At 42.1% G+C, this 17472-nt stretch overlaps 1 protein-coding gene across 1 annotated transcript in view; it reads right to left on the reverse strand.

The window, feature by feature from the left end:
• Nucleotides 1-17472, reverse strand: part of dnah2 (dynein, axonemal, heavy chain 2) — a 252822-nt gene that overhangs the window by 76563 nt on the left and 158787 nt on the right. The window contains exons 45-50 of the mRNA XM_076289590.1: nucleotides 16268-16420; nucleotides 15867-15958; nucleotides 13395-13593; nucleotides 6871-7095; nucleotides 4606-4710; nucleotides 3052-3240 (exon numbers count right to left, since the gene is read on the reverse strand). Coding sequence (XP_076145705.1) covers nucleotides 3052-3240; nucleotides 4606-4710; nucleotides 6871-7095; nucleotides 13395-13593; nucleotides 15867-15958; nucleotides 16268-16420 — 963 coding nt within the window. The remainder of the gene's footprint in view (nucleotides 1-3051; nucleotides 3241-4605; nucleotides 4711-6870; nucleotides 7096-13394; nucleotides 13594-15866; nucleotides 15959-16267; nucleotides 16421-17472) is intronic.

Consider the following 17472-nt stretch of genomic DNA (forward strand, 5'->3'; position numbering starts at 1 on the left):
TTTACTAGGCTTTTAATGCTACCTGGGATTCTGAAATAATCAAAGACCCAAAAGCATTAGCCAAATCCAAGAACACAACGTGCAGGTCTCTCTTCTCACGCTTTGCTAATTGAATTTGGTGCCAAATCATGCTGGTATGCTCTAAGCACCCGGAGAAGCCAGGAATTCCAGCTTTTTGCACCGTGGTATCAATTAGTTTATTCCTTTCAAGGTAATTTGTCAGTCTCCGTGCCACCACACTAAAGAAAACCTTCCCTTCAACATTCAGTAGACTAATTGGCCTAAATTGATTAATCTCCACTGCGTCCTTTTCTTTGGGAATAAATATTCCCCCAGCCCTCCGCCAAGCCTTGGGGATTACTAAACCAGATCACCCTGACCTCAGGAATACTTGATGATTATTCAATGTGAATAAAAGAATGGAAAATGAACCATAACTGTAAACAATGACCTCATAATAAATAATAAAGTGCGATGAATGAAATGTATCATTACAAGTATTTTAGTAGCCTGACTTTGTAAAGTCTAGGGAGTTATGTATGTAAAGGAATTGTATGTCTCAAAACTGTGAAATGGATAAAGTGCCTTAAACTGTTTAAATGAATGTATTCAGATTGCATTGTGTGAAGAGTTAATGCCATAAGTGTTTGTAACCTGTAAGAATGTAACCGAACTCTCTTGATGACTGTAAGTGTACGTTGTTAAATGTAATGTGTCACATTGTTATAATTGTCATTGAATGTAAACTGTAAACTGTTTCCAACCTCTGGAAACTATCTGTAAACCTGAATGTAATGCATCATCTCCGAAATGTAACCCGGTGAAGTATGGTAATATGTGTCATCTTAAATTGTTGGTTAAGATCAGTGACTTCTAGAATGTATTAGCTATCGTGAGAATTTTCCCAGCTGTATTCCCAGCTACCGTGAGAATATTCCCAGCTATCGTGGGAACTTCTAGAAGGTTCTAAACTGTCGTGGGAAAGTAGGATTGATTTGCCTTAGGAATGTGTGGGGGAGGTCAAGTCTACCTAGTATAAATAGGGGTCGAACTAAACGATCGGGGCTGCTTCTTCTTTTTTTCCTTCCTTCAACTCGTTGGGTTTTTGCTTTATGATGTCGCGTGCGGTTGCTACAATTCGTCCTCTGAAAGTCGTTGAGAAGCAAAGTGTTGGAACTTTGTGCCAGGCTGAAGCCGTGGATCTTAACTCCGCACCACCTGTTGCCGGGATCGCACTGCTACTCCGACAGTGAGAGACTGCCGAATGACTATCAGCGGATTTTCCCTTTTTTGAGGACTTACTCTTTTTTCTTATATACCTTTTTCTCCGTTTGTGGATTTACTATTGTATTCTCTTCTCCATCTGTGGATTACTATTTTTATTGTACTCTCTTTTGTGGATTTACTCTTTTTACATTTTCTACAACATTGTAACCTGCAAGTGGATATTACGCCGCATTTTGTTATCATCACCAAAGTGCTGAAAAGTAAAGAACTTATTTAACCTTGGCATCTAATTCTTCAAGCAGTATTTTTGTCTTTTCTTGGTCTTTCTACGAATTCCAGCAGGAGGGTAAGATAACTTGTCTCTTCTGTGGTTATTCATCTGTCTTTTCTAAGACTTGGGTTAGTTGGACTTGAGTGCTGCTGGACGGTAACAAAATCCATCCTTATAAAACCTGAGCAAGAAGTAGCCTATAACCTTAGTAGTTTAATCCTTCTGCAACCGGCTGAATTAACCTCTGAACCAATAAAGGAACCTGTGTATCTAAGGATCTGTTTTACCAGTCTGAGTCCGTGACAGTAATACATTGGCAGAAAAGTCTATAATAATAAAAATAGACACTTGTTTTATAAAACCATGTAACTATTTACCATTAAAAATAGACCTTAAATGTGGTTATTTGTAACATGCTATTGTTTTTAAAGCCAAATCGCTATAATTTAAAGACAGGTTGTAATAGCTTAGTGGGAATTTATGAAAGCATACTCGAAAGGCAAATGTTATTGAAGACGTCATTAAAGGAATGCATCATGGTCTGAAACATTCATTAACAATGTTACCATCCAAAGATACATTTAGAACGGTGAAAACAAGAACATAACAACAAGAACCTTATTTAACAATTGTTTAGTTAAGGCATAACTTGGATGATTATAACAACGCCTAACTATCCAAAAATGTTTTATCACCAAGTGAACTGTCCACGTATGTGACAGGCCAGCAGTAGGCTATGGCTGATTGTTTTCTGTGCTAACGTTACCAGTTGCCATGAGCCATGAGTAGCCTATTTGTAGCCTATTTGTCTGACTATGTAGCATTCAGTAGCCTACACTTACCATCTTGTTTTGGAATATGAATTTTTGGAGCTGGTCTTCCTGCTTTGATAAACATTATCAGTGTATTCGAATGTATAAAAGATTTGAGATTGTCCTCTGATTCCATTGTACTGTTTATTTCACGAGCAAAAAACAAGCTTTCCGTTCAACATAAGATTCGTAGTTTGACTGCAGATAACATTCTTGAACCGTTGCCGCTAAAAACAGCACCCCCTATCGCAATTGAAAATTACTGTACTGAGGAGCTTCCTCCCTTGGCCATTGAAAACGACGTGATTCACGAGCCGCTGGGGTCCGAGGCGTTTATAATGGACTTCAATGAGGGGCTTGAGGAGGAAGATCCTCCATACAGTTATTTTCAATTGCGATAGGGGGTGCTGTTGGCATTTTGACCTAGGGGAACGATTTTGTTCATTCAAAGTGTTAAAAATAGTAATATTAACAGTAATTTATCAGATTAGTAATTCACTTTATATATTTTTTATTTTTCTCTGAAATTTTAGGGAGGGTGTTCCTCCCTTTCCTCAATGAAGGAGCCTCCTCTGGTGTGTGTGTGTGCGTGTGTGTGTGTGTGTCTGTCCCCTACCTTAGAGATGTCTCTGAGGTTGAAGAGGTAGTGTGTGTGTGTGTGTGTGTGTGTGTGTGTGTGTGTGTGTGTGTTAGTGTGTGTGTTCTTGTGTGTGTGTGTGTGTGTGTGTGTCTGTCCCCTACCTTGGAGATGTCTCTGAGGTTGAAGAGGTAGTGCATCTTGGCGGGTGTGGGCAGGAAGCGGGCGATGATGGCGTAGTACAGCTCCAGCGTGGCCTGAGTCAGGATGCCGCCGATGGGCTTCACCTCCTCCTCAAACTCCTGCAGCTTCTGGTTGATCATGGTGCCATAGATACGCTTAATCTGGGACTCCTGCAGCGGGCATGGGGAGATGGGGGTGAGAAGGTGCGAGAGAGAGAGAGAGAGAGAGAGAGATTTTGACTTTGAAGTTTGAGGTAAATAAGGTATATTGAGCTAATATAAAACAACTTTTACATTCATTACATTCATACAATTATTCAGTGATGTAATCATTGTGATGCATTCATTGATGATGCAATATTCCCATTTCCTTGTTCAGAGACTTAACACTTTACCTGTTTGTTAACAGACTTTTTTCAAAACAAGCAGAACAATGCATCACTAAAATGACAGGAGAAGAGATGAAAGAGAGAGAAAGAGAGAGAAGAAGACACACAAACAGATTCATTTCTAAAATGACAAGATGATTGCCTTCACTGCATTTAAAATGTTTTGGGTAAAAGCATCTGATTACAAAAATGCTAAAATGCTAGATGATGATGATGATGATGATCGTGATGGTGGTGGTTCTGTGATGAAGGGACACAGGAATAAAAATGAGTCGGGCGATAAAGCACATGCGTGCAGTAAGAGGGAAGTTATAATTAGGAGAAGCAGATGATGGGTGCCGTAATGAGAAGTGGGGGGTATAATAGCAAAGACTCGACGTGGAACCAGGGAGTAGAACGCGAAAGTGGCGAAGAACAAGGGAGAGGACTGTCATCGGAACAATCAAATCAAATCACACACACGCATCCTCTACCAATCAATGCTGCTCGGGAACTCTGCAGATCTTATCACGGCCGCCATCATCCCTGTCATCATCTCCATCTTCCCATCTTCGTTAAGGCGCAATCTTGATTACGCGCCGCGCCACGTGGAATACAAATAAGGGGAGTCTGACGCTTCGCCATGGAGACAGGATCACTTAAGCCCATTTAGTCATTATCATCTCGTGGTTACGCTGGGTATCTGGTCAATCAGAAGTCATTCCAAAGGGTGTGTGGGTGTAAATTATCTTCTGTGTGTTTGTGAGGGGAAGGGAGGAGGGCAGTGGGCTCAAGGCCAGAGCTTACTAGAGGGCTACAGTGAGAGAGAGCTTGACATGGAGTGAAAAGAGATAGAGGAGAGAGATGGGCCCACGGTGGAGCTCACTGTGGAGTCCCTCAATGCACTGGGAGTGGGGAAAACAGTATAGGGGTGGGCCCCACAGTGGAGCTCACTTTTGAGGCCCTCAGTGTACTGGGAGTGGGGAGAACAGTATAGGGGTGGGCCCCACAGTGGAGCTCACTGTGGATGCCCTCAGTGTACTGGGAGTGGGGAGAACAGTATAGGTGTGGGCCCCACGGTGGAGCTCACTTTTGAGGCCCTCAGTGTACTGGGAGTGGGGAGAACAGTATAGGGTTGGGCCCTATGCTGGAGGTCATCACCACTCACCGCAGGGAAGGTCATGTTGATGAGGTTAAAGCGGCTCTGCAGTCGCCCTGAGATGTGTGTCCTCCCGCCACCAGGGGGCCCCATCGAGGCCAGCAGGTACATGTCCTACCAGATAACACAAAAACAAGTCAAGGAGAACACAACAAAGAGCGAGAGAGTTAGACAAACTGGTACATGTAACAACACATGAGGAAACACAAAACTTCTTGTCCTACAACACACTAGAAAAAGACTAAAAGATTAACACAAGAGTGGGAGACTCTTGTGAGGAGAAATCGAACAGAACATCTACATCAGCTCTTCCTCCGCTAAATGAGATCAACAACAACACAAACATTCGTTTCTATTTACCGGCGGCTCGTTCCTACTTGTCAATGCGCACTTGAATTATCAATAACATGCGCGGAACGATTCATCAAAACACCACTCGGAAGTTGGTCGAGCCTGTCAGTTATTGGCTCCCCCTAATTTGCTGCATTCTCTTGGGCACGCCATACTCTACCTACCCACCCCCGCCCACTCCCCCACCCCCCCCAGGACACCACCACGAGGACAAGCCAATAATAGATGTCTGGGTGGATTTCTCCGTACCACTGTCGGTTGTAGCAGTCGGTAAACAAGAGATGCCCTATCGCGTACTGGCTGATGCCATTCTGGGGGAAAACGCATGTAAAGGTCAAGTCATCGAGCAGATCTACGTGCCGGGGCGGGTGGGCGGTTAAAGATGGCAGGCTTTCATAAGTACATGGCATTACAGAGTGGACTTCATTATCATTGGAAGAGATGAACCAAATGGTAGAATGCTTAAGGCAATGTCGATTTTTTTGTTTTGGTCTACTATTTTGGTTTGTTCCATTTTCTGTGACTGCTTTTTCTGTGCCTGCTTTTTCCATTTTCTGTGACTGCTTTTTCTGTGCCTGCTTTTTCCATTTGCTGTGCCTGCTGTGCCTGCTTTGCCTGCTTTGGCAAGGATGTTGTTTTTATTTATATTATTTTTTTGTCTTTTTTAAAATCAGGGTTTGTCTCTGAAAACCATATGTTTTGGCCCTCTATTTTTGTATTTTTTTTCGGTTTGAAGCCTAAAAGTAGTCAGATCAGATGGGGAAGCACAAACCATCAGGCCATCTGACATTTGAGGCTCATGGTGCTTTAAGCACAGAGAAAAAGGCGCAATCTGGGAGATCAATGGATTTGAACCGACAATCACACAAAGATGTTTTCAAAGCGTGTGATCCTCAGATCCTCATTACTCTCTGTACCTGAAAATCAAAAGCGTTAAAAAAAAAAAAAAAACATGAAAAAAAAAACACTTTCTTACTCATTTATTTATTCTTTAATTATTATCTCTGAATATTTTTTTTTTGTGTGAGAGCGATTCTCTAAATGGGAAGACAGGTATAAAATAGCAATGAAATTACCTCTTTCTTTAACAAGTCTAACTGGGTATCTTTATTCTTTATAAAACATAACACAATGTATTTATAGTGTTCAGTATACCCAGAAACACAGACAGACACAAACAGACAGAAAGACAGATTTGTGGGCGGACGAATGGACACACATGATGTATTATGAATTCATTGTGGATTCTAAAAGACATAAAGAGAGAACAACAAACAAGCCTGAGTTTTCCCCTTGATCTCAGAGAGCTTAGCTGCTCTCAACTACATAGTGGAACAGCATCCTATTCTGACATATACAGTATGTAGGTGCATTGGTCACATACACAAAACCTTACCCAGTCTTGTTGGATTTTTGATTTGTTCTTTTGTTTCTTTCACAGTGGGTTAAAGGTGCTCTAAGCGATGCCAAGCGTTTTTTAGGCTAAAACATTTTATGTCACTTACTGCAAACATCACCTAACCAACCACTAGCTGTCTGTGTCCTAAAAAATGTGATCTCTGTGGACAGCCCATGCTCCAAAAACGGCAACAAAAACAACCTGGGCAAACCTAGCCCATAAAAACATATCAAACTGTTCCAGCAAATCACAGACGAGATGCGCGTTTAGGAGCGTTTCAATTGCACGGGAGCAGCAAGGGAGGGAGGGGGAGAAAGTAGCGAGCTAGCTCTCTGTTTTGTTTGAATGTCAACAGAAGTGACGTTACCCAGCATCGCTTTAAATTCACCTTTAGCACCTTTACATTCACTCTGATACGTTACCTAAATGCTTTATTACGTTCATTTGGCTTAGGTGCTCAACCAAAAGAATACTTTGGTGCTGTGCCTAAGACATTATAATGAAGGGACCCCCCCCCCCCTTACCTTGACACACTTCAGGGTCTGCTTCTGGCGGTCGTACCAGAAGCCGTAGTCGATCCAGAGACGCAGCAGCTCCAGAGGCGGCTGGGAGCCGAAGTCGTCCACCGCCGGCATGTTCAGGTCATCCAGGAAGGCCAGCATGCGCTTCCCCCCCACCGGTACGTACACCCCCTTAGTGCGCTTCTCCACGCGGCTCTCGATGATGGCCTGCACATTATTAGAGGTGGTCTGGAGAGAGAGAGAGAGAGAGAGAGAGAGAGAGACAGAGAGAGAGAGAGAGAGATAGAGAGTGGAGGGCATGATTAATGTTTGCTCAAGTTAATGTTTGCATTTAACCTCCTCTATTCGTATGTGTGTGTGTGTGTGTGCTATATGAGTGAGTGAGTGAGTGAGTGAGTCAGTGAGTAAGTATGGCTGTAGGCTTGGCACTGTATGGCCTGTACAGAGCAAAGTAACATTAATAGATAGTTGATATTTCAGCGCTGGGTAAAAGCGGTGGGGTGGGGTGAGGTGAGCGAGTCAGCACTGATGATCCCAGATGATGATGATGATGATGGTGATGATGATGATGACGGTAGATGGTGGGGGTAGTTATGGCGGTATTGATGGCGCTGATGATGATGACCGTGTTCACGGGCTTCGGGGTTTTTGTCCTCTCTGCACCTGCCCACAGAAGCCGGCATGACTCAGCTAATTGCGGCGCTGGCCCGAGGGTTGATGGGTAATGACCGAAGGGAGCGTGAATCCCAAATCCTCCCCCCTGGCGATGATGTGTCAGAGTGCAACAGAACGCTCACAACTGTCGACCCATGTTACACCTCCGCGTCCAGTGTGTGGGGAGGAAAGGGGCCAGGGCTGAATATGAGGCTGCATGAGGAGCTGTGGTTGTGACTCCACTGGGGCTCGGATTTCGGTGTCCAAGCAGGAGGATCGATCATCTCCAACACATCACTCGCTATAGGAGAATAACCCCCACCCAACGTGGACCATTTTAAGGGGGAAGATTACAGATGCTAGAAAATGGATCCAATTTTTATGAATTTAAAACATAAATTATGTTATTTACTAAGATGACATAAAATAATGTGCACTTTATTGACCTAATATTAATATGAAGTTATTAACATGATGATGGACTATACTCTAGTTCTTTCATGAGGGAGATGGATGATGGCATCAGATCACATCATCATCACATGTCTGCCCCTCTTCGCCCACATTCATATATTCGGCTCTGATTAATCCAAAGCTCTGTAGCAAGGATCACCACATACAACATGCATGACAACACACACAGCACACACACACACACACACACACACACACACACATTGTGGGTTTCACAAGATATCCATCATGAAATACCCATCACAGTTCACTGACAACAGATTCGGCATGCAAAATAAAAAATGAATCACATCCAGAGTGAATTACGTGAGAGCACAAAGGGTCCCCCTCTCGAGGCACTCCAAATCACAATGTGTGATGATTTTAGTCGGGAAAGGTCAGCATTGTGTTCGACCACCTTTCAAGGCAACACGCATCAAAAACCCCTCAGATAATAGCAAACAGGGCTCTCATGCTTCCATCTATTTATTTATTCCTTCATTCACTTATTTATATATTTATTTATCCGAGTCAGCTCACCGTGACAGAATGCAATTCTCTACAGGAGTTACACAATAAATAATCAAGAGCTCTCACCGCCTCCAACAAACACTTGTGTTTGTCAGAAAAAATGAAATAAAATAGCCGCATTTGACAGTTCCCATTTGCCCGACAGAACAGGATGTGAGTGGCACTGCTGACATGTAAACACTATTAGAGATACTGCCTGCACTGCTAGTCAACTGTGGCGGAGAGAGCTTTTTCAATCTGCGATAAAAAATCACTCTTATCATTCGATATGGCGATGATATAGACTCCCCTCTAATCCTATTTTAAAGGCAGCGTACTGTAACCCTTGTGAACCGTCAGTCTGAGCAGTATAGTGCAATACTTATGCATTCACAGCATAGGCCCGACTTTACGCACTCAGAGCAAAGAGACGGAGACTAACCTTCTGAATCTGTGTGCATTTACTGCAATATTCGAGATGGGCCATATGGCTCTGGTAGAAAGCTGGTCTTATGAGGGAGGTCTGCTCCTCTGGGAGTGTGTGCATGCATGCACACATTTTTTCCCCCTGAATGTGGGAACATTTAATAAATACCACACTTGGGTGTACTCAGAATGGGTGGTCTTCAGCTGAATATTGGTGCTTAGTGGTTTGGCTGTCCAAGACGCTGTTGTATAGAATAAAAACATTTTCGGTGGAATCCCCAACAGTCACAGGGACCACAAGAGGAACATGACTCCGAAGCAGAAGCAGAAGCAGCAGTAAGTTCCAGAGCAGCTTTCAGCCGAGTTTCACCTGACATGTCCCTTTACTGGAGTAAGTTCATGTGCTCAACCCAAAATCAATCTCAAAGAGTTCAATTGAAGTACGCATGAGTCACTCAGTTAGGATAGCAACTGAGGCAGCCTTCATGTACAGTATGTGTTCCTGACACACAACCAAAAGTAAAGCTGGGGAGTAAGTCTCTATCTTCAATAATCTCTTGAAGACCCACCTCTTCCGAGACTACCCCACCTCCTAACACTAACAGACCTAGTCTAACTTGCACTTACCATACACTTCCTTTCTACCCACTACTGTCTCTTAACTACTTCTGTTTTTTTCACTTGATTGCTTGTTCTGGTTGTCACTTGAGTAAGACTTCATCCTCTGGCTATCTTGTATTATATATTATGTGTAAAGGTAGTATTTGTTGTACATATTGGGTAACACTTTACTTGACGGGTGAGTAACACATGCATAGCAGCTATCATAAACTGCACATAAAGCATTCATGACTGTTTCATGAGACATGACTCAACATTCATACCAAACCTTTCATGAATGTGGAAGACAGAACGACGACAACTTGTCAAAATAAAAGAACATTGTATTTGTGTAACCTGGATACCATTAATTTAATCTCTCCAGCCTTTGTAAATATTTCATGAATATCCTATGAAGTCTACATCGAATATCACTTCACTATACAAGTTGTGAAGTATTCATAATCACTGAGTTTAACACTGGAAGGTAAACTAGCTTACATTCAGCTGACCCGTATTTGTGTAACCTGGTTGGACATTCCCAGTAGCAAAAGATGAGAAATCATCTGCAAAGGTTACATCATAAAAGAAATACATTTTTATGAAACAAAAATTATTTGCTTGACCATGTTCTGTCTTTTTGGCACTGGAGTAACCCATTGACTCAGATGTGACTTGATCAGGTAAGAGGTTTGGTCCAAAAACGGCGTTGCTGCTTTGCGACTTTGGTTTTTTATTTTGACAAGCTCTCGTCGTTCTGTCTTCCACATTCATGAAAGGTTTGGTATGAATGTTGAGTCATGTCTCATGAAACAGTCATGAATGCTTTATGTGCAGTTTATGACAGCTGCTATGAATGTGTTATGAACTCACCCGTCAAGTAAAGTGTTACCACATATTGCATATTGTATTTGTTGTATATTGCATATTGTATTTGTTGTATATTGCATATTGTATTTGTTGTATATTGCATATTGTATTTGTTGTTGTTGTATATTGCATATTGTATTTGTTGTTGTTGTATATTGCATATTGTATTTGTTGTATATTGCATATTGTATTTGTTGTTGTTGTATATTGCATATTATATATGTTGTTGTTGTATATTGCATATTGTATTTGTTGTTGTTGTATATTGCATATTGTATTTGTTGTATATTGCATATTGTATTTGTTGTATATTGCATATTGTATTTGTTGTTGTTGTATATTGCATATTGTATTTGTTGTATATTGCATATTGTATTTGTTGTTGTTGTATATTGCATATTGTATTTGTTGTTGTTGTATATTGCATATTGTATTTGTTGTATATTGCTTATTCCACTGCTTGGTTGAATTTCCCATTGTCCTACCTAATTTAGAACGACCATTAACCGTATGTTATCTGCACACCTATGAAGTAGCTCCATTTTTTGGCCGTATCACACTTGTATATTAATTCGCCAAACTCGTTGTGAAGTTTAAATGAACTGTCACGTTGCATCCGAGCTGTAAAATGCAGACGTTCAGAACATTGCAACATTGTAGCATATGGTGGAGTTGGCTTTTAGCTAGATGGATGACAGCAGGCTAAGTAAAATAGCGATGTTTCAAAGCTAAAGTTCATCAGAATCTTGGGATACGCCCGCTTGACAACGGGAGAGATAGAACTAACGACTGGCCTTTGGCCGTAGCAACCATCCATTTAGAACTAGTAACGGCAGTTTGTCCTGTGAGTTGAGAAATTAGTTGATATGTGTCGGAAGAAATTAGTTCTACAAACAAGACAGTTTTAGCGATTAAAACGTTTAAATTGTAACAGGAAATGAACACAACGCAAGTGGCAACAGTGGAATAAGCGGGATAATGGACTCCACGGTGGTCTGTTCACAGAAGTTAATGCACTACGAGACCTCCGCTTCGCGTCGGGGCCGTTTTACAACCTCGACCGTGCATTAACTTCTGTGAACAGACCACCGTGTCGTCCATTATCCCTTACATATTGTATTTGTTGTATATTGCATATTATAGTATCTGTTGGATATTGCATATAGTATTTGTTGTATATATAGTATTTGTTGTATATTGCATATACTATTTGTTGTATATATAGTATGTGTTGTATATTGCATATTATAGTATATGTTATGGTATAGTACATGGTATACTCAACCTGCAATCAACTCGATCTCAACCAGCAGATCTCAACCGGCAACCAGCAGCACGCAGCAGCCTCAAGCCTATCTACCTCCGCCATGCCTAATGGCAGAGCGTTATTACACAAACTACACACAAACACTCTGGCCTGTGCATCAACAGTATAACTTCTCCTACAATCCAATTTTTAAATCTACAAATCAGTCCTAATCGACTGTGCTCTCAAGAGGGTAAAAACTACCTGTTAGTTATTCCCTTCTGTGTGCCTTCTTCCAACTCACACTGTAAGCAGTAACACACTGTAATGTTGTAATGTGATCTGGTAACTTCATCACCCTTTACACAGTCTATCTAACTTTTGTTAACCATCATTCTATGAAATGTGCAAATACAATTATATTTACATTTAGTATGTATATAATGTTATATAATTTTAAACATTTTAAAATAAATAATAACGCTAATTATTATTTTGCACTAAATCATATTATTTTACATTATCCGGCTCAAGATATATACAGACACATCAGATATCCCTTGTCCAATCGCTTGTCTGTGCTCGCTTGTGAATTGATTAGGCTGTGCTCTGACACGAGTGCTACCTATGCATCAACATTACTGGTCCAAACAGTCCCCACAATCAATCTCTAAATCCATCTTCTCTAATGAAGTGGGTAAAAACAGCCTGCTACTTCCTCCTTTTCTCACAGGCCTTTCAGAGCGCTGCCTTGGCGTTACCCAGTGTGAAGTGAGTCTGTGCTCCAATGTGACGTGGTGTGCTACGATATGCCTACCAGTGAGGACATGTTGATGTGACGTGGTGTGCTACGATATGCCTACCAGTGAGGACATGTTGATGTGACGTGGTGTGCTATGATATGCCTACCTGTGAGGACATGTTGAGGACATGTAGGCGGTGAGGTGACTCACTTGGTGGGTAATAATAATAATAATAATAATAATAATAATAATAATAATATTCCCTAAAATCATATAATTCCATATTATCTGGTTTATTTATGAACACATCAGATAGACCTTATTAAATGCTCAGGCGATGACTTGTGCTTGCATGTGATGTCACGTGGCTTTGCCATAACATCAGTGCTACCTGTGAGGACATGGTTTTATTAGCCTTTCTAATAAAACCTTACACTCAATTTAATGTCTTGACATTATCTGTGTGATATTATCCATGTTGACGGTAAACATGGCTGTGACTGTGAGCTACCTGGACATGTTAACAGTTCACTACCTGAGAGGACATGTTAACAGTTCACTATCTGAGAGGACGTGTTAACAGTTCACTATCTGAGAGGACATGTTAACAGTTCACTACCTGAGAGGACATGTTAACAGTTCACTATCTGAGAGGACATGATAACGGTTCACTACCTGAGAGGACATGTTAACAGTTCACTATCTGAGGACGTGTTGACGGTTCACTACCTGAGAGGACGTGTTAACAGTTCACTATCTGAGAGGACGTGTTGACGGTGAGTGTGTCTGTGGTGGTTCACTATCTGAGAGGACGTGTTGACGGTTCACTATCTGAGAGGACGTGTTGACGGTTCACTATCTGAGAGGACGTGTTAACAGTTCACTATCTGAGAGGACGTGTTGACGGTGAGTGTGGCTGTGGTGGTTCACTACCTGAGAGGACATGTTGACTGTGAGAGTGGCTGTGGTGGTTCACTACCTGAGAGGACGTGTTGACGGTGAGTGTGGCTGTGGTGGTTCACTACCTGAGAGGACATGTTGACGGTGAGAGTGGTCCACTTGGTGGGGTCGAGGCCCTGCAGGACGCTCTGTGCCACGGAGGTCTTGCCCGTACCCACCGGCCCCGTCAGCAGCACCGGGTATTGGCTGCCCACCAGTGCCTGCACCAGGAAGTTGTAGCGCACCGTGTCCACAGTGGGCACCATGATCTTATAGAAGGGGGCGCTGAGAGGGACAGACACACACACACACACACACACACACACACACACACACACACACACACACACACACACACACACACACACACACACACACACACACACACACACACACACACACACACACACACACAGACACCAGTTTGGTTATGTCAGATGCATGTACAGTACTTGTGTGTTTCTGGAATTCCCCCTTGGGGATCAATAAAGTATCTATCTAGCTATCTATCTGTACTGTAGCTTTGTTTATCATATTTGTGTATTCTTTAAATATGTTTAACTGTTTGCTTTGACAATTTATATGTGTGTGTGACTGTGTGTATATGTATATGTAATGATTAATAGATGACTTCAGATGAGTTCAGGTAGCAAAAGTTATTGCACGTTCAAGGTGGTAATGCAGCCATGATGCAAAGTGGATACTTATCTATCTATATATATATATATATATATATATATATATAGACTGCATATACATATATATTCCGGAGAGAGGGGATGAATGACAGGGTTAATAACAGTGTTTCTTCAGACAAGACAGACACCAGAAAAGAGAGAACATCAAATTCTAACAATTATGTGCACTTAGAGAGGCTTCAGCATTCCTTCTTGGACTCTGGAGGGAAAGAGGCAGCATGCAGCCAACTGATCACTATAATAATGGCACAATCTAACGGAAGGAATGAAGGAGTGAGATAGAGGGAGGAGAGAAAATGAAACGCTGGACTAATAGAATTGTTTCTTCTGACAACAACTTGTGAAGAGAGAACAAAAATATATAGACACAATTATGTGACAGTGATGCGAAATGATCCAGTGGCTTCATGGCCTACATCCTCCCAGCAGGTCATTATAGCAAAATAAACCACAATAGGACCATAACACAAAAGACACAAGAGAGGTCCCGCTGAAGTCAGTATATTGCAATAATAATCACATAAGGAGGGGCTATTACATGGTTTCTTACCAAACAAACCAATAATGTGACACATAACATTAACTCTTCATAATCTCATAACTATGTATTGTATTTGTTTTAGCTTCCTAGCTTTTGCTTAGGTCGATTTAAATTGCATTACTAGAGCTACATCGCAGCCTACCAGAAATAGCAGACTATTGTAAACACCAGTCCAATCGGAACTCAGTTACAGCAAATAAGTAAAAGTGTCATCCAAATGTTTATATATGAATATAAATGCAAACATAAGGTGGATATCCATACAATGAATTGGAATAAATATCAATATATATGCAAATATGAATGCAAGCATATGGTGGACACCCATTCCATATGATGAATATGTTTGCATTATTAGTTAAACAGTGGGCTTGTCTGTGGCTGTTGCTGTTGGTCAATAGTGTGACAGTAAGGAGGGACTGAGCCCTGTGAGGATGACTGATGGCGGAAGCTGACCCCTGGTAATGAACGGGTGTGGGTTCAGCGTGGCGGCATCTGGACTTGTGCGCGGCACCAGCAGAAGATGGATGGTCTGCTGGATCTGTGAAAGAGCTCTCCTGAAGGTGCCGGGCGCTCACTTCGAGAGCCTGACAGAAGCGCTCATTAAAGAAGCATTTCACAACTTTTTTTTTTGAAGGCGAGCCACAAAACACACATGCACAGACACACACACACACACACACAAAAGATGCAAGAGGGTGTGTGTGTGTGTGTGCTACAACTTTCTTTTAGCACTCTCCAATGAGTTGGGCATAAAAGAAGGGAGACGAGAGAAAAGGGCACAAAAACAAACGAGTGAAAGGGAGAGTGAGCGGGCAGAAGTGAGAGAGTTAAGGGAGGCATGAGAGGACAGAAAAAGAAGAAGGAGGGAGGGGGGATCATAAAAGAAAGAAAGTAGTGACATGACAAATGAGGAGAGGGAGCGGAGAGAAAGAGAGGAGCAGATACAGTATCTGAGGGGAGCAGGGAGGCGCCGGTGCCCAGCTGCAGTGCCAGTTTCAGGGCCTGTAGGCACGCTGGTACTGCGCTGACCGCTGCTCTCTATGTGTGCGCGCGCGCGCGTGTGTGTGTGTGTGTGTGTGTGTGTGTGTCTATATAATGTGTGTGTGTGTGTGTGTGTGTGTGTGTGTGTGTGTGTGTGTGTGTGTGTGTGTCTATATAATGTGTGTGTGTGTGTGTCTGTACATGTGTGTGTGTGTGTGTGGGTGTGTGCACTTTTTTGTGTCTATATAAGTGTGTGTGTGTGTGTGTGTGTGTCTGTCTGTGTCTATGTACGTGTGTGTGTGTGTGTGTGTGTGTGTATGTGTGGGGACACTCACTTGGCAGGGTAGCGCCAGCTTTTCAGCAGCTTGTCCTCAAATGACGTCCAGCTCTTGGTCTTGGTGTCCACATAGTACTCATAGATGGTGTCCTGTGTGAAAGCGTGGAGGGAGAATGAAAAGTGGCGAGTCTTTGAAACGCTTTCTCTGTGCTCAACTCCTAAACTAATCCTCACTGCAAAACCAATTGGCAAGCATTGCTTCAGGCTCTTTCAGATGTCTACCTGCTTTTTGTGTGCATTGTTAATTTGTGTCAACTAAATGTCAAACAACTTTCAAATGTAAGTGTGTGTTCCAAGTGTGTGTTCATTAATGAGTGTGTAGTGGTATACTTATTTATGTGGGTGTGTATGTGTGTGTGTGTGTGTGTGTGTGTATCAGACATCCTTGTCCAGTCGCACCTTGTTAGGGAAGGTTCCATCCATCTCACGCAGGAAGTTGTCAATCTTCTTGCGTCCGTCCTCGTCCACTGAGGCACACAGCGACCAGATGAGGCTGAACAGGAACCACAGCTCCACCATGCGCCCGTAGTGCTCCGAGTCCTGAGGGTTCACCTGTGGGAGAGGTCAGAGGTCAAAGGTCAAGGAGCAGGGCTCCATCTTTCCTCCAATCAGATCTACACATCAAGCCCATAGGACAGCAGCTTTACTCGTTGCATAAACTCTCTGAGGCTCTACGCATCTACAAGAATATTAATGCCCTGTAAATAATACAATTAATACAATATTAATGTCAGTCCCTTTTACAGATCTTTTACAGATGTCAGAACAACACATGTACAAATGTAGCCATTGACTGGACTTCACTTACTAATCAAGCCCTTTTGATAAACTTCAGAGCACAGATGATCTAAGGAAATGTCATTTAAATTGTTTTATGTGTGTTACAGACAGACACACACAAGTCTCACACATGCAGTTTATAACACATATCAACCTCTCATAATAAGTGAACTCTACATATCTAGTATGAGTCAAGCTTCTAAAAAGCAGATCATACACAAATCCTATGAGCATAATTTCAGACTGGACTTGACTGACACCATACCCTTTACATTTACCTTAACCCTTTATGAACTCTGTCTATACATCTATAAACTCTGACAATGGACCCTTTCAACAAGGTAAACACAAACAATGCTTGAACATTCTATCTGGGCCCCAATCTACTTCCTCTGCATTAAGATAACATATGGAATGTTAAAAAGGAAGTCTTGTGGGGCCAACTATGATGCTGATAATGGAACTCTCTTGAAAGGGTCCATAGACCCTGTCACTCCCCGATGTGAGTCACTACCGGATGTGAGTCGCGCATGCGTCACTTTATACTTTGCGACTACCTGTGCTGTTAGCCACAGAATAATGACATTAGCCTACACAGCAGTAATGTATTAATTAGCGTAAGGCATCACATTTTCACGGCATGATCTCTAATGTCAGTTCTAGATTAGAGGCTGAAGTAGCCTGCTAGCGAGAGACTTCTGTAATATCAATAAAAATTGACCTACATAACGAAGTTTGTTCACTGCTGGCAAGTAAGTAAGCAATCAAGCACAACAAAGGCTGTCACTTGAATGGCGTTTGCTAACGTTAGCAATCAAACAATC

The sequence above is a fragment of the Alosa pseudoharengus genome, unplaced genomic scaffold (assembly GCF_046254945.1).
Source record: "Alosa pseudoharengus isolate Yale_2024_CS ecotype anadromous, Long Island Sound unplaced genomic scaffold, YU_APseudo_1.1 YU_APseudo_1.1_scf_17, whole genome shotgun sequence".
In the NCBI taxonomy this organism is placed as follows: Eukaryota; Metazoa; Chordata; class Actinopteri; order Clupeiformes; family Clupeidae; genus Alosa; species Alosa pseudoharengus.